At 56.4% G+C, this 25,262-nt stretch overlaps 2 protein-coding genes across 3 annotated transcripts; one reads left to right on the forward strand and one right to left on the reverse strand.

The window, feature by feature from the left end:
* On the reverse strand, positions 1-8,336 carry DNAAF8 (dynein axonemal assembly factor 8). The gene is made up of 7 exons (XM_052636317.1): positions 8,229-8,336; positions 7,708-7,836; positions 6,090-6,575; positions 4,426-4,543; positions 2,469-2,542; positions 970-994; positions 1-146 (listed from the first exon to the last, which is right to left on the reverse strand). The coding sequence occupies exons 1-7, from the start codon at positions 8,334-8,336 to the stop codon at positions 1-3; spliced, it is 1,086 nt and encodes a 361-aa protein (XP_052492277.1).
* A 2,184-nt stretch (positions 8,337-10,520) lies between these two features.
* On the forward strand, positions 10,521-25,059 carry ANKS3 (ankyrin repeat and sterile alpha motif domain containing 3). Of its 2 annotated transcripts, XM_052662747.1 has the most exons (17): positions 10,521-10,617; positions 11,554-11,855; positions 12,745-12,943; positions 13,098-13,219; positions 14,346-14,427; positions 16,421-16,556; positions 18,617-18,775; positions 20,461-20,598; positions 20,929-21,035; positions 21,309-21,476; positions 22,638-22,762; positions 23,180-23,321; positions 23,533-23,705; positions 23,941-24,026; positions 24,401-24,484; positions 24,576-24,665; positions 24,752-25,059. In XM_052662747.1, the coding sequence occupies exons 2-16, from the start codon at positions 11,686-11,688 to the stop codon at positions 24,653-24,655; spliced, it is 1,971 nt and encodes a 656-aa protein (XP_052518707.1). In that variant the 5' UTR covers positions 10,521-10,617; positions 11,554-11,685; the 3' UTR covers positions 24,656-24,665; positions 24,752-25,059. The 2 variants fall into 2 exon arrangements, with proteins under 2 accessions (XP_052518707.1, XP_052518713.1); XM_052662753.1 differs by lacking the exons at positions 10,521-10,617; positions 11,554-11,855 and having other exon boundaries at positions 12,812-12,943; positions 13,102-13,219.
* The last annotated feature ends 203 nt before the right edge of the window (positions 25,060-25,262 follow it).

Here is a 25,262-nt window from a genome sequence, read left to right on the forward strand (position 1 = left end):
TCACCCCAGGGCTGGACCCGGCCAGATCTCCAGGGGCCTGAGCCTTCTGACTGACAGGACTCTCGCCAGTAGGCAGCTGAGGCCGAGCCGACGCCTCCCGAGATGCCCTGAGCTGCTGGAGGAGCCGACTCTTCCCCGTGCAGTCTCTGTGACACAGGAGACGTGACCGCCATCAGCACTAAGTGAAGCCAACCTCCCAATGCTGTGCCACAATATTGGGGTACTGTGCCCAAAACAGGACACCAGCAGAGAGAAGCCAGGGTGCTTCTGGAGCGCATGCCTGGTTCTCAAGAGACTAAAGAAATCAGACTGCAGCCTCCCAGCCCGTGCCGTCACACAGCACGTCAGCACATTAAAGGCCTCTGGGAGGACACCTGTGTGGCACTTCTCAACCCCGATTTGTCTCCCCTTTTTGTTCCTGGGATGTCCAGCCACACACCACGTGGGAAGAAAGCTGCGGTAGACTCTGACATTCCCAAGGGGCAGAATCTGCAAGGTCTGAAGTCCAAAAGCGACAGAGACTGCCAGAGTGCGCAGTGCACATTCGCCCCGCGGCCCTGGGGTAGCCTCCGCTCCTCAGAGACCCATGCCTTCCCTGAATCTGACGTTTCACTTAGTTGACCTGAGCCTTTCCTCTCTGGCCGTTAACCAATCACGTAGTCCCATCCCTACAATATCTGTTCACCTCTGTTGCCATCACTGGCAGGGAGCAGGGAGCAAGTCAATTTGCAGAGCTATTTTTCAGAAAGAAAATGTAATCCCTTCTTGAGACCAAGCTAAGGCATCCTGGGGGTTGTCTGGAGGGGCACAGGTCAGGCTGGGCTACCCTGCCAGCCTCCCAGAGCAGCCCACACCCTCCTGTGCCAGCTCTGTGCGTGCAAGATGCTGAGAGCAACAATGTTAGAAATGCGAGCTGGGACCAGGTGAGCACCCCCGCCTGTGACGGTGAGGGGTGCCCCATGTGGTTACCGTAGCCTGGCTGGGCCCTGCGGGTCTCTCCGAGCTGCTGTCTCTTCCGCCTCCTCGCTGTCAGAGGAGCTGGAGTAGGAGCTGGAGCTGCGGGCAGACGAGAGGTGGGTTCTTCTGGACACGCCCAGTCTACTCTGGCCAGGCGTGGCTCTCGCCAGGGACTTGGAGCGCCCAGGGCTCCCGTGTGACCCAGGGCAGGAGGATGGGCAGCCAGCCAAAGCCGCAGGGCCAGTGAGCTTCCTGCATGTGGTGGAGGGGTGCGGCCAGGGCCGGGTACCCCAGCCTCGGCTCAGCGAGGCACCCCCGACCCTGTGCCCCAGCTTCCCCGCTGCCTGCAGGGAGGGCCTGTGGCTGGGGCCCTGTGGGACTGTGGGCCAGGCTCAGTTCCTGGCTGAAAGCCCTTCTTTAGTGAGCAGAGCTCCCAGGACCTGCTGTCCAAGTCCCCTTCCTCCCGAAGCAGCGGGTCTGCTGCAGGGCTGTCCGCACTTTCTGTACCTCTCCAAGGGCCCCTGGTCCGATGTCTTCGTCGGCCGCAGGTCAATAAATATGGTGGGAGGCTCCGCCAGGTTCCTCACCCGCATGTCCTGGGCCAGCGCCTGGAAGCCCAGCTCCCTGGAAGCACATCTGGGAGGTGGGGGTGGCTGAGTTACTTCCCGGTGGTCACCGTGACCTGCCCATGCTGGGCTGGGTGCCCCAGTGCAGGACCCTGAGGCAGGTCCTGAGAACAGCCCTCAAGATTCAGGCCAGCGCTGTCCAGTGGAACTCTGCGTGGTGGTTCTGTGTCTACTTTCCAGTATGGTAGACGCTCACCAAAAGCTATTTAAACTTGCATTTAAGCTAATATAAGTTAGAAATCCTGTTCCTCAGCTGCACTAGCCATGTGTAGCCAGTGGCACTGATTGGACAGTGCAAAATCCTTTCTACCAGACACATGGGTTGTCAGGGACAGAAGCCTACTTCAGCTAGCTCAGGCAAGAAAGGGAATTCCTGGCTCTCAGACTTCTAAAAAGGGTGGGACCACCAGAGTGTTGGAAGTTGGGACGCAGCTGGGCCTTAAGAGACCCCAGGGCCCTGTCCCCACCCCTGCCCACCCCGCCCCCCAGCTGACCTGGCTGGGGACAGGTGCTTGGGGCTAGCCCAATCAACGTGGCCAGAGGGAGAGGGTTCTTTCCTAGGGAGGATTCCCATGGGGTGGGAAAGAGCAGGTGCTTTGGGGCCTGAGTCCCAGCTCTGCCACTTATGTCCTGGGCAAATCAACCTTTCAGCCTGTTTCCCCATCTGTAAAATGGGGATAATAGTAATACTGACCTGATCATATTCTTGAGATGAAGAGAAATACACATCAGGTGCCCTGCCCTTAAATCAAGTCACCGTGAATACTAAGAGAAGCTACTACTAGAGAGGACGGGGTCAGGGGTCAACAAAGCCCACCTGCTTCTGGCTTGCCGTGGCCGGGCTCCCTGGGGCATATCAGCAGGCACTCTCCAAGCAGAGGCGGCGGCTGTGGACTGCCTGGCACACAGGAGGCTCAGACGTTCCATGAGCCGGTCCTGGGTGCTAGGCTCGGTGTGGTCTGCGGAGAGGGCAAAGGCAGCTTGGTGGGGACACGGCCCCCACTTTGACCCACTGCAGCCTGAGCCTCAGGACTCCTCGCGTGGACATGCTAGGCTTATGCACAGAGAAGTGCCAGGGGCCCAGCCCACCCTCTGTGGCTCACAACTTTAGTGCGGCCCCCTCCAGCTCAGCAGGGTGAGGGGCCTTTTCTTTCACAAGCAGGGAGCTGTGTGCACCCCGGGAAGCAGGGGTGACCACCTGTTCACAAGGTAGTCCACTTCCTGGCTCCTGTCTCACTTGTCAGAGGAAACCATGGTTAATAGTTCTGTGTTTTTTCCTTTTTTAAATAGCAACAGGGGGAGCTTCCCTGGTGGTACAGTAGTTAGCCTTTCAATGCAGGGGTGCAGGTTCAATCCCTGGTCAGGAAGCTAAGATCCACATGCCTCCTGGCCATTAACCAAAAATATAAGAAATACAAAATGCAAACAAACCCAAAACAGAAACAAAATTGTAACAAATTCTATAAAACCAGCCCACATCCAAGAAAAATCTTTAAAAACATTTAAAAATGGCAACAGGTTTTTTGTTGTTGTTATTTTTGCCTCACTAAGCAAGTGACAAGACTTAGCAACTTCACTTTCACTTTTGACTTTCATGCTTTGGAGAAGGAAATGGCAACCCGCTCCAGTGTTCTTGCCTAGAGAATCCCAGGGACGGGGGAGCCTGGTGGGGTCGCACAGAGTCAGACACAGCTGAAGTGACTTAGCAGCAGCAGCAGCAGCAGCAGCAGCAGGCGGGATGTGGGATCTTAGTTCCCTGACCAAGGATGGAACCCATGCCCCCATGCAGTGCAAGAGTGGATTCTTAACCTCTGAACCACTAGGAAAGTCCCCCTCTATAGACTTTTTTTCACTGAATATACTTTATATCCTGTGTTGAGACAGATGCGTGATGATAGACTGTAGAAGTGGAATAGCTTAATTAAAGGCTTTAAATTAAAGGCCTTTAAATGAAGAACGGGGGAGTGGTAAAGAATCCACCTGCCAATGCAGATTCCTGGGTCAAGAAGATCCCCTGGAGCATAGTGGAAACCGACTCTAATATTCTTGCCTGGAAAATTCCATGGACAGAAGGGCCTGGGGGGCTACAGTCCATGGGGCTGCAGAGAGTGGGACAGGAGCGAGAGACTGAGCAGATAGCACACAAGCAGATGGATGACGGGTTCCGCTACACTGCCCCAGGGGGCGGCCACCGAGGCCCGAGGAGGCCCTGCCCCACTTGTACAAGGGCGAGTTTCTGCATATCGTGCTCTAAGGGGTTAAATTACAGATGAAACCCTTTTTAAAAGGAACCTTTGCTCTGGAACCAGGGGCTGGAAATTGCACCTTCTTTACCTCAGGCCTGCCTCCACTCGCTTTTATGGGCCAGAGTGGCCAAGAGGGATGAGAAACTCTTGGGAAACTGTTAGGAAACCGCCCAGAGCCAGGCCACAAGCCCAGTGAAGGAGTTACCCCTGGCTTTGTTTGTAAACAGAGAGGCAGTGGAAGCAGGATTCTGTTTAGGAGCTGGCTGAAGGGGGCACAAAATGCAGGATTACTTGGCTTCCAGAGGGAAAGAGGAAGGTCTGAGGAGGTGGGGAGGAAGGAAAAGGCAGTCACATATATAGCGGGTAGATAAATGGGTGAGTTGGTGGATGAATGAAAGGATGGATGGGTGGGTGGATGAAGTCTTGCATCCTGCGTGTGTGGGAAGGTGAGGGCTGAGCAGCACAGAGGGCACAGCAAGCTGCTGAAGTGACCCTGCCCAGCCCAGCCCCCATTTCACTGGGAAGCCCTGGAAGGAGCCGCTTGTGGAGATGCACTTGCCCCCCCCCCACCCCACCCCCGGTGCTCAAGGTCAAACCTTGGCCCTTGAGGCGGTCAGCCGCCCACCACGCAGCTCCAGGAGCACCATCTCCCCGGTCCTCTTCTCGCCCAGTCAGACTCAGAAGGACTTGATCCAAATCCCACTCTTCAAGTTCCTGAAATAATTAAAGCAGGCTGCCTCGGGGTCCCAGGGACAGGAATTTTGGATCCACGGAGGCTGTCCCGGGATGGCTGGGGCAGAAACCAGGGTTAAGATGAGGCGGCTCACTCACCCACCCTGGCACACCTACCCCACACATAGGCTTTGCAGAATGAACCACCCCCGTGAAGGTGGGTGGGGCCTGCCTTTCTTGCCACCCCCTTTCCTATGCCTTTTTTGGGGCAATACTTCTATTTCTGGCACAAAGACATTGTCTGGCTTGGAGGAAGCTCAGTGTCATTTTAAAATTATTTAGGTTCAGACAGGTTTAGAATGTTGGGAGGTTAGAACGTTTTGCTCCTTTAAGAAAGAAACACAGCAGCTGTTGGGATTGGAGGGCTTGGAAGAGGGCTGTGGGGATGGTGATGCAGTGGGCATAGAGATGTTAATCAGGAATTAGAGTGTCCTGTTAAGGCTTTGAGCACCTCCCACAGGGGTTGAGGAAAGAATGGAATTGACAGGGTAGAATTGGTGAAAGTGATCTCCAGGTACACTCAATGCCAGTTTTCTCTAGGTTGTTACAAAAACCTGTCACATAAGGCAACAAAGATAATTTTGTGATGTTTCTGTGTCATATGGGGGCATCTTCTAATGAGCCCATCTTTCTCGGGGAGGGCTGGTTTGCGTGACTGACCAGGGCTCACCTGTTTGATAACTTTGTAAAGCTGAGAAATGCAAGGGTTTTCTTTTCCCTCCATTGGAGCAGCTAAGCCCAAAGGTACCGGTTCTGTTGCCCCATTGAGCCTACTGTACTTAGGGTAGCAATTTTATCTCCACATTCCCCACTCCCCTGTTGAACAAAATCCCAGTTTCTCATGATCCCTTTGAACGGCCTTTGTCATCTTGCTGGTTCTCGTGGATGATCTGAATAACAGCATTAACGGGGGCTCACTGTTTGTATGAGAACAAGGGCTTGAACGTTTTCAGATGCTGCTTTGTCACGGTCTGCTCTATCTTCTATGTCTTCATGATGATGCCTGGGATTAGTTTTTTCTTTCTTTCTATTTTAAGAAAGCTGGGGACTACCTGCTCCCTCCTGTTCACTGTAACTCTGAGGATTGTCTGTCTGGCACGTAGGACTTGCCTGCCTGATGGTAGGCCTGGTGCCGTGGGCCTGAGGTCATTGCTACAGACTGAATCTCTGTGTCCCTCCAAAATTCATGTGTTGAACTCCTAATCCCCAGTGTGATGGTGTTTGAAGGTGATGAGGTCACGGAGGTGGAGCCCTCATGAATGGGATTGGTGCCCTTAAAAGAAAGGAGACTCCAGAGAGCTCCTCCTTGTTCCAAATGAACCAGGAAGCATGCTCTCAACTAGACACCAAATGTGATGGAGCCTTGACCTTGGACTTCCAGATTTCAGACTGTGAAAAATTAGTTTCTGTTGTTTAAGGCCCCTGCCCAAGTCTATGGGACTTTTGTTACCACAGCCCAAAGAGCCTAAGACAGATGTAGTGGGGAGGACCAACACCTCGAGGAAGCCTGGGCTGGGGGCATGCCTACCTGGAGGGAAAGCACGGGCAGACACCCCAGGGGCCCCTCTGAAGGCACCTCCACACCGTCGCAGGCCTTCTCCTTCCCTCGGCTCGCGTCAGGGCAGGCTGCGTCCTGGCTGTCCCAGGTGACTTTGTGGAGGATGTCTTTCTCAATCATCTTCCTCCTCTCCCTCCGCAGGCCTCTGTGGTTGGCTGCGTCCGAGCCTTCCTGGGCCTCTGAGGCTGCGCCCGGGGGCTCTATCTGCAGGCCTGCTTCCTGAGCAGAGCGGGTGGCCTCTCCCTGAGGGCCCTGGCGAGGACTCTGTGACGCACTGGTGTTGAGGGTCCCACTCGCATCATCATCCTGCCGTGGGGGGCTCTTTGCAGACATCCTGAGAAGAGAGCTGCTCTTGCCGAGGGCCCTTCCTTCCAGAGGGGCTGACTCCTGGGGCTGGGGGCATGCATTCCACTCGCCCCAGGGCTCCATGGCGGATTCTACAGGCACCGCAGCTAGCTATGCAGGAAACAGGTGTCCCTGGTTAGCAGCCTCCAAACATCCCTGGGGGTGGGGGGGTGTTGTGTGGTAAGATGTGCAAGGAACATAAAATCTGCCATGTCAACCATTTTTTAATGTACAGTTCCGTGGCACTGACTCTATCCTAATGCTGTACAAACCATCCCCACAGTCTATTTCCAAAAGGTTTTCATCACCTGGAACAGAAACCCTGTACCTCCCCTCCCCCAGCCCCTGGTGAGCTCTCATCTACTTCCTGTCTCTGTAGGTTTGCCTGGTCCAGATATTTCATAGGCGTGGCATCACACAGTGTTTGTCTTTTGTGTCTTTCCACTTGGCTTTGTGTTTCCAAGCTTCCAATGTTGTGCTGTGTGTCAGGACTGCATTCCTTTTCATGGGTGAATTCTATTCTGTTGTATGGATACACTTCATTGTATCCATATTGTCTGTTGTTTATCCAGTTGTTTATCCATTTTGTCTGTTGATGGACACTTGGGTTGTTCCACCCTTTCGGCCACTGTGCACAGGTGCAAGTGGTTAGAGGTGGAAAAGACAACACCCAGGCCTCAACCCCTGTGAGCTGGTACAGGGTTTTCCATCCCAGGTTAAACCCTAATTGTATGGAAGAGTAACTGCTGAGGTAACTGTAGAAATGGAAACAACACAAAACAAAGTGAAGTGGACATGGTTCCAACTGAACTAACCAGGGCGCTTGGCAGCCTTGGCAGTTTTCCTGTTTAGAGTTATTTCAGATGTATTTCTAGGCCTGGCTGGGGGTGTGGGTGACTCCTGGTGTGGACATGCTCTGGCTCCATATGATGACGCTGGGTCAGTGCTTGCACTCAGGACTGTGTGTGGTGAGGGGTCAAAGGGAAGAGCAAGGGGTACAATCAGATAGGAAATCAGGTCCCTGGCCCCAGCTCTAAGTATTCTGGGCTCCTGGGAGCATGACGTGCACAAGGCCAGTAGACGTCTGGTGTCTGAACTCCTTGGGCCATACCTGGAGAAAGGCCCGGGTGATACTAGACCGGGGGCGTTAACCTCTTTAGAACCACACTGCTTTAAAGCCCAGTGAGGGCCAGGAGCACCCACACCCAGGTTCGTGGTCCCCTGGAGCCTGCCTTTAACAAACCTCAGGAAGAGACTCAGAGGAAGTCACCCAGGCCTCAGCAGGGTCGTCGGCCAGTTCCTCTGACAAGTCTGGAATCAGGGTGGTTTCATTTCGCTGGAAGATGAACAGCTCCTCGTCCTCGCGGTCTGACTGTGGACAGATGAGAAGGGTTTGGGTTAAACAGCCAGAGGCAGAGCCAGGAGGGCCTCAGCTTCCACCCACCTGCCCTGCCCCAGGCTCTCCGACTGTCTGGGGGGACCAGTTCTCTCCCAAAGGGCCTCACTGACACCGATTTCAGAGGCTGATTTCGAAATGGGCTCAGCAGCACCACCTGGTGGAGGTGAGATCCAGGGCACCCAGTCCTGGGTTACCTGCCACCCGCTAAGCCCAGTTAATGCCTGGCACAGAATGAGCAGGGCAGTGAGGTGACAGCTTGGTACTTCACTTACATGACACAGAGCTCTCCGGTCAGCATCGTGTCTGTCATGGGAGGAAAGGACAGTGGGGGCCTAGGAAGATGTCGGAAGAAGGTGCTTGCTTACCGAGGAGGAATCCGAGTCCAGAGATGGGAGCTGATGCTTGGCGGCCTCAAGGATGGCGTCCCAGGGGTTGGGCAGCGAGGGCCGCCCATCTTCATCAGGAGATGCCATGGGGTGCCTCTCAGCGTACCATCATCCAAGGAGCCTTGCAGAGCACATGGAGTGAGGTGAGAGGGTCAGCAAGGGTCCAGAGCTCAGGGTGCTGATTTTCCAAAGCATATACATACCATCCCTTGCCTTGGGGGAGTGAAGACAGATTGGGGGACCACACACCCCATCTCCCTTCTAGTTGGCAGGTTCCTGTTACTGAGTGCCAGCCACTGTGCCGTCACGTACTGTATGTGTGTGTCTGCACAATGCAGGATGGAGCCACAGATGAATGGATATGGTGATATTTTACAATATATAGATATATGTATTGATATATATGTACCTGATATGTGGATATATGGATATGATGTACAGAATGATACATAGATATATCTATAGATATACGATAGATATACATATAGATATATGTAAACTATATATGTCCAATATAGCATAGATACTATTATTATCTACAGACAGAATTTGTATCAAAGTCAGAGGGGATTTCAAGCTACTACTTTTTACTGCCCCCTTACAAAGGAACAGAATAGACATTTTGGAGTCCCCAGAACACTTTTTTTGGAGTTGACACTCAAATTGTCAGGCCAACACACCTCTTTTGTATCCCAGAGTCTTAACAGACCCCCTTCAGGGGTCAAGGAGGCTTAGAATTGTGGGGTGATGGCACTTCAGAGCCGGCGTCTTGAGAGTACTTGCAGCCTGAGAGGCCTCTGTCACTATAAAATGGGAAGAGAACACTCCTGCCCCAGCCCTGGCCCCCAACAAGGGAAGCAGCAGGCGAGGTGAATAGGGGCTTTTTGCTTTTTCTGTGCTCACAGGAGTGGGACAGGAGCTTGGTGTACCCTGATCTGGGAACAGCAGGGCAGGTCTGGTATATACATCACAGGATGTTCTCCGGCTGCAGGGCAGATCAGAGGGCAACAGAATCACCTGGTTGAAGGGGACAACCGGAGACTCTTAAGTTCTCCAGGAGGACAAAGTAACAGAGAAAGAAAAGGCATTACAGGTTGCGGCAAGAGCACCTAAGAGCTCAGAGGAGTGAAAAGTACCTAACGTGTTGGGGGAAGAAATTTTCACTTGCTGGAGTTTGCGGCGCAAACGGACCAGACCGTGAAGGGTCCTGAACGCCAGGTTGAGGAGCGTCGCTCACCGAACGGGCTGCCGAAGGCTACACGAAGCAGCAGCCCCAGTCCGGCAGAATGCTGACCGTGCCTCCACGTCCGTTTCTTGGCTGCGGCCCGTTAGCCCCGCCCCCGCCCAGCCCAGCCCAGCCCCCCACGCCCCCGCGCACCGCCCCACCTCCGGCCCCCGCCCACCGCCCCGCCTCCGGCCCCGCCCACCGCCGGACCGCGGGTTGTTATGACAACTGGACGCCACCGTCCACTCGGGTGGGGCTTTTAAATTCTAAAGTTCGGAAACCGGAAACCATTGCGCGTCCTCCCACCTATTCCCCAGCTTGCTTCCCCAGCCCCCACCCTGTCCACCTCCCAACATTTATCTCGCAGCTGCGGCCTCGGCCTCCGCCTCTCTTCCTGGCCTCGACAGGGCCCTCGAAAAGGGCCCGCCGCGCCTCTTCGGTCGTGTTCTCCCGCTTGGGCAGCGGCGCGATTACTAAGGCCGTCGCCGCCTTCGGAATCCCGGTTCATCACTCTTACATCACTGGACGGCCAAATCCTTCCCACCCACCCCCCCCGCTCGTCTTTCGGGACTTGGCGCGTCCTGCCGCTCCTGAAACACGATTGGTTCTCCTGGCCAGCGGAGGGGCGGGGCAAGGAGGACTCCCCCTGCTCATTGGCTGCTGTGGGCGTCACACAGCGAGCCGGGCGAGCTGACCGGAAGGTCCGGGTGCGGGACGGACGAAAAGTCTACAGCGCCGGGAGAGGCCGAGGGGGACCCGCGAGCGTCCCGGCGTGCTCCGCGCCTCCCGCAACCACTTCCGGGGCGGGAGCGGGCCGCTGGGTCCGCGCGCTGTGGCAGTGACCGGCGCGGAGGGAGACCGAGTGGGCGCGGCGGAGGGAGACCGAGTGGGCGCGGCCGAGGGAGACCGAGTGGGCGCGGCCGAGGGAGCGCGGCGGCGAGCGGCGGAGAGCGGCGGCCCCAGGGCTGCCCGGGGCCGAGGCCAGCGCGGGGAGGCTCCGCGGCGGCCCGGCCTCTGCCTGGTGCTCGCACCTGCTGCCCGTTCGTGGGGCGTCCCAGCCCTGCAGCTGGTTGGCCCCGGGAGTTTACAGCTCCGAGGATCTTCTTCGCAGCTGAGGAGCCGGGACGGAAAGCCACGTGCGGGGTAAGGTTACTGGAAGGAGGCGTCGGCGCTTGGGTAGTTCCCTAGGTTACTCTCCCCGGGGCCCGAGAACGAAGTGGGGATGCCTGGAAGCAGCGGAAGGCCCACGCCCCGGGGCAGGACGCGGTGCCCTCGGGCTTTTACAGACCTCCTCCCTGTGGGCGTGACGGTCACCACCAACGTCATTTGTTGTTGTTATTTACTTTGGTGTGCTTTAAAAGTAACAGATATTTAGTATTTTACCGAATGGACAGAATGCAGAGGTGGAAGGAAAATTAAAAGATTTCATTCTCAGTGCTGCTTCCTGGAGATAAATTCTAGAAGCGATAAGCGAAAGATTTCCGACAAGTATACGTGATATATACCTGTATATGACTCTGTTCCTAAGGAATAGCCCGTCGTTTTAGAGCGTCTGGCATGGAGCAGGGTGATAAAGCAGCTTTATGGTCCCTGGGTATCCACGTTCTCCTTCCATGATTCTGATAGGCTCTCAGCGTTGTGCCTGGTTTCAGACAGTTGAAAGTCGCTCAATCGTGTCTGACTCATGGGGTCTGACAGACCTCATGGACTGTCCATGGAATTCTCTAGGCCAGAATACTGGAGTAAGTAGCCTTTTCCTTCTCCAGGGGATTTTCTGAACGCAGGTCTCCTGCACTGCGGGCGGATTCTTTACCAGCTGACCCACAAGGGAAGCCTAAGAATACTGGAGTGGGTAGCCTATCGGGTCTCCAGCGCATCTTCCTGACCCAGGAATCAAACCGGGGTCTCCTACATGGCAGGTGGATTCTTTACCAACTGAGCGAGCCTCCAATAAAAGAGAATATGGGTCCTACCCTGGAGGAGGCATTTGGAGTAGAAGAGACACCCGCAAAGAAGGCTGAAGGGGTGTTCAGAAAGGCGTGCAGAACTGACACTCAGCTGATTTGGATTCTTGTTCAGGTTCGGCAGCCAGGATCGTTCAGCTGCTGTGGGCAGCAGTCTGCTGCGGCAGGAGTGTGACCATCGCATTTCATCCCCTGGAACTACCAGGAAGGAAAGACCCAAGTGACCCCAGCATCCCCCTCCACAGCGATGTCGGAGCTCAGCGATGAAGCCAGCGAGCCAGAGCTGCTGAACCGCAGCTTGTCCATGTGGCACGGGCTGGGCACGCAGGTCGACTGGGAGGAGCTAGCTGTCCCCCTGGATCTTCACACAGCCGCTTCCATTGGCCAGTACGAGGTGGTGAAGGAGTGTGTGCAGCGGTAAGAGGTCTTGGGAGGCGTTCCTTCCTCTTGGATGTTTGAGCGCCACCGCCCAGGTGGAGCCATTAGGAGGCTAGCGAGGCCTGGCCCACAGCTGTAGACGTTTAACCCATGGGTAGATTGTGGACTTCCCTGGTGGCTCAGACGGTAAAGCGTCTGCCTACAATGCAGGAGACCCAGGTTCACTCCCTGGGTCGGGGAAGATCTCTCAGAGAAGGCAATGGCACCCCACTCCAGTACTCTTGACTGGAAAATCCCATTAACGGAGGAGGCTGGTAGGCTGCAGTCCATGGGGTTGCTAAGAGTAGGGCACGACTGAGTGACTTCACTTTCACTTTTCACTTTCATGCATTGGAGAAGGAAATGGCAACCCACTCCAGTGTTCTTGCCTGGAGAATCCCAGGGACGGGGGAGCCTGGTGGGCTGCTGTCTATGGGCTCGCACAGAGTCAGACACGACTGAAGCGCCTTAGCAGCAGATGCAGAGCAGCATGCCCGGCCTCCCTGCGCCCCCTGGATGTAGCCTTTCCCTTTGCAGTTATGACAGTCAAAAAATGTCTCCAGGCTTTGCCAACCATCCTTTGGGGGCAGAACCTCCCCTGGTCGAGAACTGTCTCTGTGGCTGGTGGGAGGAAGGAAGAGCTGACTTTGGGGTAGGAAGAGGGCACAGATGAGAACAAGAAATTGGAGCACGGAGGCAAACTCAAGGTAGTTTGCAGAGGCAGTGGTCCAGAAAGTGGAGTCACCCCTGAACCCTGTGATGTCCAGGGTGGCGGTTGACTCTGCTTCCTGTCAGCACTCCCCACTCTTTCTCTTGGCCTGGCCACTGGGTTTGGTACGTCCCACATGTACGATGGCTGGCGTGTCTAGCATGTCTTGCATTTGTTTAGGAGAGAGTTAGATTTGAATAAGAAGAACGGTGGTGGCTGGACCCCGCTGATGTATGCCTCCTACATTGGACATGATACCATCGTGCACCTCCTGCTCGAGGCAGGGGTCAGTGTGAATGTGCCGACCCCGGAAGGGCAGACTCCACTGATGCTGGCCTCTAGCTGTGGCAACGAGAGCATCGCCTATTTTCTTCTCCAGGTGAGCTGCGAGGGTCTCAGGCCACTCGGCAGATAGGGAAGCACTGCAGCATGCTTGGGTAATCACTTCGATTCTTTCAGTGTAATGGCCTGGAGGGTGCCTGCACTGTGCAGAGGAGACGCGGCCTTAACAGGCATTCTCTGTTCTCTTGAAGCAAGGTGCTGAGCTGGAAATGAAGGACATTCAGGGCTGGACTGCCCTTTTCCACTGCACCAGTGCTGGGCACCAGCAGATGGTCAAGTTCCTTTTGGACAGTGGAGCGAACGCCAACGTGAGGTCATTACCAGGTCGTCCGCAGCCGTGGGAGTTGGTTGGTCACGTCCGACTCTGAGGAGGGCAGCTTGTCGAGGCAGCTAGAGGCCAGAGTGCGGGAGCCCCTGCCTCAGTGTGGCAGGCTCAAGACCTGGGGTGGAGGGGACAGTGCCGCCCAGGGCAGAGGCACAGGGAGCGTCCTGGCTTTCTCACTCACCTGTCAGGTGACACTCAGTGCGGCACCTTAAGCTCTGTGGGCCTTGCTTTCTTCATCTGAAAAGAGGATGGTGGTGCCTATGTCATGGCGTTATTAGAATCACGTGTCCTGTCATATGCCAGGGCCTAACATAGCGAGTGGCACTTAACTGACAAGTGTTAAATACCAGTCCCTTTCTCTTTCCTGCCTTCTGTGTGTGTATATGTATATATCATTGCACATACACATATGAAGTGATACTTCGAATGCACTCTTGAGTTTTTTAAGCTGGAAGTAGTGCTGCTGTCTAAAGCATGTCACCGTGATAATCCTCTTTCAACACGGCATCCACCTGACTCTGCACACCCTGGCTGGTGTCAGCTGGGGTCACACACTGTAGGTTTCTAGCCCATTAAGAAAAAAAGGGCTTCTCATTAAATTGCAACTCATTTATTGACATTCTGACTTGAGTGATGCTGAAACCTGAAAACTATGTGTCTTCAAACATGAAAACCAGTGGTTAGTTTGCTTCCTGTCTCCTACTGGGTGGCACTAGTCAGAGCCAGGGGGTGCTCTGAAGAGGTGAGCGTGCGCCTGGTGCAGTTCAGCTCTGAGTTAAGCGTAAGCAAGCACCAGGTACATATGGAAGGGCAGCGTCAGTTCTTAGTCCTGGAGTCCCCAGAGGGTTCCAGGAGGGGCTTGATCTGCAAGGTGGGGTATCTGGAGAGGTGGAGAGGAGGTGCTCGCTATCTGTGAGCAGTGAGGGGCGATAGCTGCTTTTTGCTGTGGTTAAGTGGAGGCTCAGATCACAGCAAGTGGAAACAGCTGTGAAGGAGCAGAGACGGGAGATGGATTGTCTTTGGAACAAAAGACTCCGGGCTTGGCGGCGGGGGCGGGGGGAGGGTGGAGGTGTCGCCGTTGCCAAGGTTTTGTCTGACCGAGGTCCCCATGCAGGGAGCCGGTGTGTGGATTCACTCCGCTGATGGAAGCTGCGGCCGCCGGCCACGAGATCATCGTGCAGTACTTTCTGACTCATGTGAGTGAGCCTGTTTATTAGCTTGTAATCCCGTCACAGCAGCTGAGGCATCTTATCACCGAACCATAAACTGCAAGAGAGTTTTCTCCTACACAGAAGGAACGGCTCTGCATCCGTTTATTCAGCACATTTTTCACTGAGTGTCTGTGGATAACCAGTGCTGAGTGCCACTTTAGGCATTAGGGGTACAGTCGTGAGTGAGTATAGAAACGTATTCTTAAAATAACTTTGAAAATATTGTTATTTGAAAAGTGTGGAAAAAATTTTAAAACAGTAAATAGCACTCATCATCCCATCACTTACAAAATTTGTACAGAATCGGGAGGCCACCTCTGTTCCTCCTCAGGATGCCCACTGGGTTGGTAAAAGACCACATCTATAGACACCTGCAGACACATGGGTTTATACATTGAACGAAGTGGGATTCTACTGCACGTTTGCTCTGCAACTTCTGAAAAATAACTTACTGTGACATAGACATTGTGCCCTTTCGTGGTATTCCACACAGCATCCATGCCATGTTTAGTTAGATCAGTTCCTTATTAGTAGAGTTGAGGTTTCCCCCGTTATGCAGTTACAGGCAGTGCTCCAGAAGATACCTCGGCACACAGCTTCAGCATGCATGCAGTTACTTCTGTATGCTGTATTTCTGTTTTTATAAATTTTTTTAAAAAATTATTTTTAATTGGAGAATAACTGCTTTACAATGTTGTATTGGTTTTCTGCCTGTTGTCATGCTCAGTTATGTCCAACTCTTTGTGACCCCATGGACTGTAGCCCACTAGGCTCCTCTGTTCATGGGATTCTCCAGGCAAGAATACTGGAATGGGTTGCTCGTGTGTGTGTGTGTGTGTGTGTGTGTGTGTGTGTGTGTGTGTGTGTGTGTGTGTGTGTGTGTGTGCTCCTCTGTTCATGGGATTCTCCAGGTGGAATGGGTTGCTCGTGTGTGTGTGTGTGTGTGTGTGTGTGTGTTCCTCTGTTCATGGGATTCTCCAGGCAAGAATACTGGAATGGGTTGCTCGTGTGTGTGTGTGAGATTTTATTTATTTATTAAGCTGTGCTGGGTCTTAGTTGGGCCATGTGGGATCTTAGTTCCCTGACTAGGAATAGAACCCAGGTGGTGTCCCTGCATTGGGAGCATGGGGTCTTAGCCACTGGACCACCAAGGAAATCCCTGGGACTTTTTGTATCATAAAATGTTAACATGCTATCTCTTTCTAAAAAAGAATTTGGGGGCAGTACCTGCACACGTACAAATCTGGACCAGACAGAAGGCACACATGAGCCTGCCTCCTCCCTCCGCCTCAGTCTCCGTCGCCATGCTCTCCCCACGGCTGCTCCCCAGCTTGTTTGTTTTTTTTAAACTGGTCTGTCCTAGCTTGTTCTTCACCAGTGGACATAAAGCTGTCTCCTCTCGTGTGTGGCAGCGTAGTGCTCCCTTGTCGGGTTGAATCAAGTTCTCCAAACGTGGCCTGCAGATGGCATCAGGTCGTGTCTGCCGTCACGCAGCGCCCTGCAGGAGGTCTGTGCACATACATCACACGTGTGCGGCCACGTCTGTACGGCTGGGCACTGAAAGCAGGAGTTTTGGATGTAGCCTGAGGACAGCCTTCACTTGGAGGCGGCAAGACTGCTAAGCAGAGAGCAGGTCGCACCACCCCGAGCCCTGGTCACGGCAGTGAGAACCACTGCGAACAATGAAGCGCTTCGAACGTACAGAGTTAGCACCAGTATAACCCCCCATGGGTCCAGAGGCAGCCACACTGCCCTGACTTTATAGTCTCCTCACGTGCTGTGTGCAGACTTGTTTTACGCATTTTAAAGATTTATATATATAAATACGTGCTTATTTCTGCGATGACTGTCACTCAGCGCAGTGTGGTGCGTGTGGATGGGGCTCGCTCGTCTCAGCCCGCTTCTCCAGGGTCTGCAGCCGGGAGCGAGGCTGCTCTGTGGCTGAGGCTCCTAACTCTTCTTCTGCAAACCGTCCCAGGGAGTCAAAGTGGACACGAGAGACCACAGTGGAGCCACAGCCCGGATGCTGGCGAAGCAGTACGGACACATGAAGATCGTGGGACTGATCGACGCCCACTCACCTTCTCTGCCCAAGAGCCTCTACCGGAGCCCAGGTACCTGTGTCTGCAGCCTGGCCTCTGCTGGCGCCGCCTCCTCCCCTTGGGCTGAGGCGGGAGGGACCGCCTAGCTGAGGATGGACGGGCAGGCGGGAGGAGGGCAGCTCAGACGGGGTGGCTCTGGCTTTGTTCCTTGACTTTGCTTATGGCATTTGTTGCCACGCAGATGTTTCAGTTACGTGTCGAGTTCATCAGTGTCGTGTCTTCTAGAACTGCTTAGAGAGAGGAAGGAGACTGATGTCTGTCCACCGTGCTGAGTTCTGCCTGACTGGATTCTGTCACTGTTGGGAGTTTATAATAGTTTTATTTATTGATTCTCTAGTGTTTTTCCAGGTACACTACCATAAAACCTGCACATAGAGAAAAAATTTACTACTTTTTTCCGTGATTCTTATACCTCTGTTTTCTTGGCTTTCATCACACTCACTCATCCCTCTAGTTCCCTGTTGAATGAGGTGGAGGTAGTGGACTTTCACTTTGGCCCTAATCTTAGCAGAAATGCCACATTAAGGTAATACGCTGGCTTGCAGAGTAAAGTTTGCATGTATGTTGTCATGTTAGGAAAGTATCCATCATTTCCTATATTCTTGAATATCTTTGTACATGCCAAATTTTGTCAAAGGTGTTTTTAACATCTATGGAAACGATTGTGAATTTTCTCCTTAGACCTGTTAGCACAATATATTAATGACTTTTCTAAAAGTGAATCAACTTTATATTCTTGGTGTAAATCCTACTTGGCATATTATAATATTTAAAAATTATTTTTATTTGGTTGCGCCCAGTCTTATTTGCGGCATGTGGGATCTAGTTCCCTGACCAGGGATCAAACCCGGGCTCCCTGCATTGGGGGCACAGAGTCTTAGCTACTGGACCACCAGGGAAGCCCCTTGTTTTTTTAATGTGGTTTTGCGAGTTGTGTGGATATTCATAACTGATACTGGTCTGTGATTCTCTTTTGTTCTGTCTTTACCAGCTCTAGGTCTCAGTATTAAACTTGCTTCATAAGCAGAACTGGAAGCTCCCCTTCCTTTCTGTGCCCTAGAATGGTGTACATAGCATTGGTCCCACATGGTCCTTGAAGGACTCTCCTGGGACCCTCTCCGGGCCTGGCTTTGCCCTCGTTTCTCTTGTGTGGTTTTCTTGAAGACCCGCTAGTCTCTGTGTGGTGAATGGGGTATGCTGAGCCCCTGCGCTCAGGGAGTGGCCGCCGGCTCCTCCCTGCCCTCTGGACCGCGCCGGGGTGTGGGTTCGCCTGGTTCTGTCTTCCACTGAAGGACAGGGGCTGCGGCAGCTCAGCGTCATGCAGCCACCTTTGCCTTGGCTCCCCTCCCTGAATGTTCACGTTTTGTGGCTCCTTCACCCTCTGCTTGGACGGCCCCAGTGTCCTCCTGGCGGTGTGGATCCTGGAGTGTGAGGGAGAGGTCCACTCAGGGGCACTGCCCCAGCTTGGGGGCGCTCAGGCAGCGGCCGGCTGAGCCTGCAGTTCACGGCTTAGTGAGCTGCTCCCCTCCTGTCTAGGCAGCACACATGGCCCGGGGTCATCAGGGGCTTCTGTCTCTGCCCCAGTCCTCCGGCTCCAGAGTGAGACCCTCCCCAATGGGAGCTTCTACCAATAAGCCGCTGAATTGTGCCCTCTAAGCATCACAGTGTTTGGGAAATGATGAAAAGCTATAAAGTGCTGACAACTGTGGCCACACTGAGCTCTTTGGCTCAGATGGGTGGTGATTTGAAAAATTCAGAAAAACAGCACATGAGCCTTCATGTGGCCGCTGTTTCCCAGTATATTGTTGAGGTTGAGAATACACAATTGAGGAGAGGAGGATGGGCTGGACCCCCGTGATGCTCAGCGGTCTTGTGACCCCCCTCACCCCCACATCCCTGTGGTCCCCCGAGCACTGGACCCACCCACTGTGGCATTTCTTACAGGTGACAGCCCAGGAACACTTTGCTTAATTTAGGAAAATCAGTTACGATATTTTTCTTCCAGCTCGTTATGAAGATTAGTTTAATCCATCACTAATCAGGCTGTCTGAATCTTGGTGTCTGACCCACAGAAAAATATGAAGATCTGAGCTCTTCAGACGAGTGTGGCCCTGTCCCTCAGCGACAGAGGCCCTGCCGCAAAAAGGGGCTCAGCATCCACGAGGGGCCGCGAGCCCTGGCCCGCATCACGGCCATCGGACTCGGGAGCCGGGCGCAGCAGCCTTGCTACGGTGAGCGACGCACGGCCCCGGAGTCCGGGATCCTGTCCCAGAGAATGAGCGCTCAGGCTTATGACATGGGGCCCCGGGAAGCCGGGTGTGGGCAGCTGCTTGAGGACTCAGAATGGGTCATAGGGATGGAGGCACACCAGGCCCCAGCTGGTTCTTTGGGCCATCCTTTAAACTTCCTTTCTGTCAGGTAGAATTACAAATAGAACTTTCTCTCCTGGAGAAGTGTCACTGAGCTCAGATCCGTTCCTCAAGGGGGTGGGTCTCGCGGGGATGAGAACTGTCAGAAGGTAAACGCACCTGGTGGGCCAGAACCTCTGACCCCACGTGTCCAGATCCCCTGAGCTTTGTCAGACCGTCTGCTCCTGAGTGCTGAGTGCAGTGCTCTTGAGGAGCACAGACGCTGAGTTCTTGGGGCATGTCGGGGTTGACGCTCTCGTGCTGGTCTGGCCGTGTGACCAGATTCAGGTGTGGTGTCTTGCTCATCAGTGACCAGGCCACCCTGGGAACTCCCTCCCAGCCTGGAGACCATCCCAGCCAGGAGACCACGTGAGGACTTGATTCCCTTCTCAGACCCTTGGGTAGGGGTCCTGGCGCTGGCTGGAAGCTCCAGGCCCGCCTCCTCCCAGAGCCGGGGGTTGACCAAGAGCTGGTGCCCCAGGCGAGGGTGCGGGCGGTAGTCTTGTGGCTGGGAGTGCAGGACCCTGGGATGAGGTCTGCTCCTTCGGGGGCACCCAGGCCACCTGTCCCGCCTGCGCTGTGGCGGGAGGCGGGGGGATGGGGGTGGGGTAGGGTTGACAGTGGGAGGGAGCGCCCCCCAATCTCATAGCTGTGGCCTTCAAGGAGATTGCTTTTTGTCTTACATTGTGTGATGGTTTAACTTTTTGTAAGCATGTATATTCTCTTCCCCAGCAGTTAAAAAACATTTTTGAACGATAAAGGTATAAAGAAGGAAATAAGTTAGCCCTGGTCCCACCAGCCAGGCGCTCGTGTGCACACACACACTTCCTGTGGGGAGGGGCAAGTGAGGTGAGAGTCGCTCTGTCATGTCCGACTCTTTGCGACCCTATGGACTACACAGTCCATGGAGTTCTCCAGGCCAGAATCCTGAAGTGGGTAGCCTTTCCCTTCTCCAGGGGATCTCCCCAACCCAGGGATCGAACCCAGGTCTCCCACATTTCAGGCGGGTTCTTTACCAGCTGAGCCACCAGGGAAGCGCGGGGAGGGGCAAAATAGGGGTTAAACGCTGAGTTTGTGTCTCGCCTCTCCCCCTCGTTTTCTCACAGGCAGATACACTCACAGGTTATACTACACCGGCTCTGTTAACGTTTAGCCAGAGCTCCTCAGCTTCCTGCTCAGCCAGGGGTGTGTATTTCCAGCTACAGGAACGCTTTGTGGCACAGTTCTTTGGCCCAGCAATCTGTAAACACAGCTTATGGGCTCCTCCTCTTGGCGTCAGTGTGGCTGGAGGGAGAGGTAGCCGTGCACCAGCTGTTGGGCACACACTTGCCGGGGACCCCTTGGAGCCTGTCGATGGCGCGGCTTGTCCAGGTTGTGGCAGCAAGTGGACAGTGCCGTCCTGGGGCTCCCCTCCCCGAGGCCCCGAGGAGGAGGTGGTTGAGTGTGAGAGGAGGAATGCCTCCTGCTTCTCCTGTGCGGGGGGTTTACATGCCCCGTTCTGCCCATAGAGCAGGTGCCTCCACGGGGCTACGTCAGCTTCAACAGCAGCGATGAGCACCCCCTGGAGGGGGGCGGCCTGTGCTACAGGGACGTCACCTCGCCCATCAACGAGCGGGACGTGGAGAGCAGCAGCAGCAGCAGCCGCGGTGCGCTCCCCCAGCCAGCTGGGCGGGGGAGAGGGAGGCCGCTCCTGAGGAGTCTGGCTTGGGGCCAGGGTCACTGAGCAGGTCCGGGGTTCGGTGCAGACAGGTCTCACCCCTGGAGTGGCGAGTCCTCAGGAGCATCTGAGTGTTCTTGCGCCGCCCGCTCTGCGTGATGCCTGGGTCTCCCCAAGAACAGGCAGACGAGCCCTGCTGTGCGTGGAGGGCGCGCGGCCCAAGCAGTCAGCATGGAGGCAGGGAGGGCGGGGGCTGGACTGGGCTGGGTGTTGCCACAGCCAGGCCTGTGGTCAGGCACTCTTGTCTCCCCTCCCTCAGAAGAGCAGGCCTTCTTTGCCAACCCTGGGGTTGCACGGAGCAGCAGCAGCGAGGGCCTGGCCCGGGCCCCGGGACTCAGCAGCGAGGCCTCCCTGGAGAGCAACGAGGTGACCCTGCCCTGCCCTCCCCTCCCCTCCTTGCCCAGCGTTGCGGGGGCGCCTGATGGCTCAGCCAGGTGAGCGGGGCTGGCAGGCTGTTTCAGAGGCACCTGGAGCTCCGTGGGGCTGCGGTGGCAGGCAGGGCTTTGGTGAAGGTTCAGACCTCCCAGTGTGCCTAGGAGGTGAGGGAGTGTGGATGAGGCCAGACGCTAGCGGCGGAGCGGGGAGCGGGGCCTGGAGGGGCCAGCTCAGAGCCACTGTAAACACACATTTCTCACCCAGGATTCGGATCATGTGCGGAGAAGCTCGGTTCGCAAACAAACTAAAAGTTACGTGAAGACCAAGAACCGTTATGGCGGCAGTGACAGCCAGTGGGCTCCCAGCGCCATGACGTCCTGTGCCCCGGGAGTGAGCCCCCAGACTGACAGGCCCCCGTATTCAGGACCCCAGGTAACGCCACGGGCGCTCTTGGATTACTGAGGCGTTTATTGGTATTTTCTGTGGGCCGGCACTGTTGAGAAGGGTGGGGCGGCATTCTCCACACAACCTGGAAGACTACTCAGGCCGAGAGGGTTCTCGCTGGGCAGAGGGGCCTCCATGGAGGTTCCTGTCTCATTCCCTGGTTTCCATGCTTATCTCAGCCTCCCTGAGCCTGGGGAGGAGAAACGCTGGACCAGCGTCAGCACTGACGTCAGGTGACAGGGACAAGCTGCATGAGAGGCAGAGACGAGGTGACACTCAGGACTGTCCACTGAGGGTCACTGGGGCCGCCGCGGAAGAAACCCTGCAGGAAGGCTACAGCTGCAGCAGTGTGAGTGAAGAAGAAATAACCTCTGAGACCCTGGACGCTTTGGTTTTGGGATCCAAGCACTTGTGCATCAAACACCAGGCATTGGTACTTGCGGCCTGGACCTCAGTGATGCTGGGGAGGCCAGGTTTCGATACCACAGATGAGAAGCAGGACAGGCGGCACTGGGGCCAAACAGAATCAGCCAGGCAGAAGCTGTGCGCTGGTCCCAGCAGAAGCATCGGGGGCCATCCTTCCCGGGAAGAGCCAGATCTTCCCAGTTTGATCAAAAAATGCATCTGCATGTCCAAGAAACCAAATCAGCTCTAAGTTGGTTAAACTCAGAGCCTCACCTGGACACATCACCGTCAGTGTCAGAAACAGTCCTGGAGCAAGAGTCGAGTGGCTCAGCACAGACATGGGAACCTCCAGATAGTATTTCTCATGTGTCCACGGGGCCCAGAAAACATGGGGTGATATGTTAACCAGGGACGCGACATCCTGCGAAGCCTCTCCCCCAGAGCAAAGGGGACGCGGGGACAGCCCCGGGCAGCGGAGACTGAGGGCCACTGCCGCAGCCTGCTGGGCCGTGCTTCCTGCTGCAGTGGCGAGGCTGGCCTGGGAGCACCGACGGGCTGACCGTGTCCCTGGACACCCTGAGGACACGGAGTGGACAGCCTGGGCTCCCTGACACGCCTGGGGGTCAACAGGCTCAAGACGGGCCGGGTGCTGAGCGGGAGGACAGTGGCCCCGCGTGCATGGTGGTCCTCGTCCTGCCCACGTCTTCACGGCCGCCCGTCCTGACCCGGCCTGCTCGCCCCCAGGACCTCGCCACGCTGCTGGAGCAGATCGGCTGTCTCAAGTACTTGCAGGTGTTTGAGGAGCAGGATGTGGACCTCCGCATCTTCCTGACCCTCACCGAGAGTGACCTGAAGGAAATCGGCATCACGTGAGTGTGGGCCTCTGGCCAGCTGAGGTCGCAGCCAGGGGGGAGGGGGGTCACCCTATCCAGAGGCTGGCTTCTCCCTGCCGTCAGCTGCCCTCCACTCCGGCAGCTGCTCCCGGCCCGGATGCCGGCAGCCTGGGTCCTGAAGCCCAAGCTGGCCCGGTGGACACCGCTGTGCTCAGGGCACCGGATGCTTCCAACCTCCACCCTGAGAGCATCTGAGCAGCCCGGCTCCCCGTGCTGTGAGAGCCGGGCAGGGCAAGGGGTCACGACTCCCTGGGACACTTCGGTCCTCTCCCCCAGGGTCTTGGGGGCTCCCCGCCCCCTTCAAGGCTGGGGTGTCTAGCGGACAGTCTTGGCAGGATGGCCCACGGAGCCTCCGTGTACGGCAGGTGCTAAGCAGTGTCCTCCCTGATGCAGGTTGTTTGGGCCCAAGAGGAAGATGACGTCCGCCATTGCCCGCTGGCACAGCAGCGCCCGCCCCCCCAGTGACGCCCTGGAGCTGGCCTACGCCGACCGGCTGGAGGCCGAGATGCAGGAGCTTGCCATCCAGCTGCACAAGGTGACGGTGGGGCAGGGAGCAGCAGAGAGCATCAGCTGGACCGGTGACAGCTCGGGGGCAGGAGGGGGCGCCCAGGAGGGCAGGCGCATGAGGCACATCTTAGGGCTGGGGCAGGGCTGAGGGCGATGAGCCCCCAGACCTGGAGAGGAGGCAGCAGGCGTGGAGGCCAGGGCGGGGGACCCAGCCTGAGGCACTCTCCCGCCCACCGCAGCGCTGTGAGGAGGTGGAAGCCATGCGGGGCCTGGTGTCCCAGGAGCAGGAGCTGCGGGCCGTGGTGGAGAGCTGCCTCCTGGAGCAGGATGGTGCCCGCAAGGATGTGCACACACAGCTGCAGGAGACCTGGGCCCTTGCCCAGGACGCTGCGCTTGTCCTGGACCAGCTGCGGTGAGCGGGTGTCCGGCCCCCCCGCCCCCCGCCAGCGCCTGGCTCTGTCCCTGTCTCTTCTGAATTTCCCACCAGTGGGTGGTTTTCAGGGTCTCCTGGAGTAGCTGCCACCCCAGGCTGTCCCCGCCGTGGGCGGCCCTGGCGGGGGCTCAGAGGAACCCCCAGGCAGAGCCCGCCCCTCACTCCAGGCCCCCTGGCCTTGCCCCTCACCGCTGCTTGGTGTCCTGTCTGGCAGAGCCTGTCAGGCCGAGCTGTCAGCCCGAGTGAGGCGGGACGAGTTCCTGCGTGAGGCCCCCCTGCGCCCAGGCCTCCCTGCAGCAGGTAAGGAGGGCGGTGTCCCGGCCGTGGGGCAAGCGGATGAGGGTGGGACGCCTCCCAGGCCCAGGTCTCGCCACCCATCTCTGCGCTTGTTACGTGGATGCCTCCCCGGTCTCCTCATGCTCCACACCCACGTCCTCACGGTCTCTCCCGAGGCCTCGGCTGCTGGCACCGTCCAAGAGGCCACAGCCCAGCAGGCCAGGACCCTGGCACACTCAGCCCTGGGCCTGGGCCCGTACTGGCTGGCAGCACTCTGCTTCACAAGCGGGCAGAGAACATGCTGACACGCTGCAGGAAACGTGGCTCTGGAGGGCCAGTCCTGTCGCAGTGGTTCAGGGTGCCCAGAACCCACGCCTACCCGGCTCTCTGCTCCACAGACCCCAAAGGCTGGCAGGCCTCCTTGCAGGCCCTGAGCCTCCCCGAGCTGTCGGGAGCCCTGGAGGAGCGAGTCCGGGAGATGGGTGAGTCCAGGGGCTGCAGTCCACCAGCCGTAAGGTCCGCCCTGCCTGCGCCCCGGCTTGTGAAGCCGTGACTGTGTGCTCCCGTTCTCAGGGCGAGTCCTATGCTCGGTAACCCAGAGCCTGGAGAAGCTGCAGGCACTGAGCGGGAAGGAGATCTGGCGGGAGCCGTAGCCGGGGGACGGTGAGTGTCCGGCAGCCACGGGCCCAGAGAGCAGAGTCAGCGGGGCGGCCGAGGGAGCCTCCTCCACTCTGCCTTTCCCTTCTCAGAACCGGACGTGGGGTGACTGATCCACCCTGAAGCTGTGTGCCCGAGGACAGGAGGGCAGCGAGTGGGCAGCTGTGGCGGCCAGAGGAGCAGGCACCAGCAGCAGCAGCAGGCAGGCAGGCCGGGGCCGGTGCAGGGAAGCGAGGCGGGACAGGGCCTCTCGTCATCTCGTCAGACCCGGGCTGAAGCCCAGAGCCGGCAAGGCCACGGGGAGCGTCCCCATGCCATGCTGAGGTTCGCCCAGGTGGGGAGGCCTGGGGCCCCTAGGCAGCGTAGGTCATTTGTGGGAAAATAAAACTTACACTCCGGTGGTGCGGGTTCGGTGACGGCCTGCGGTCCTGGCTGATGAGGCACAGCAAGGGGAGGGCGGCGCCGGGGAGGGTAGGGCCATGTGCCACGTAACAAGCGCAGAGACAGGTGACCTCTGCTGCCCCATCCCTGGCCCTGTGGCAGGACCACCTGTGCACAGAGCCCCTCCCGACAACGCTACCTAGCAAGTGAAGCATGCCCCAG

The sequence above is a fragment of the Budorcas taxicolor genome, chromosome 2 (assembly GCF_023091745.1).
Source record: "Budorcas taxicolor isolate Tak-1 chromosome 2, Takin1.1, whole genome shotgun sequence".
NCBI classification, from domain to species: Eukaryota; Metazoa; Chordata; class Mammalia; order Artiodactyla; family Bovidae; genus Budorcas; species Budorcas taxicolor.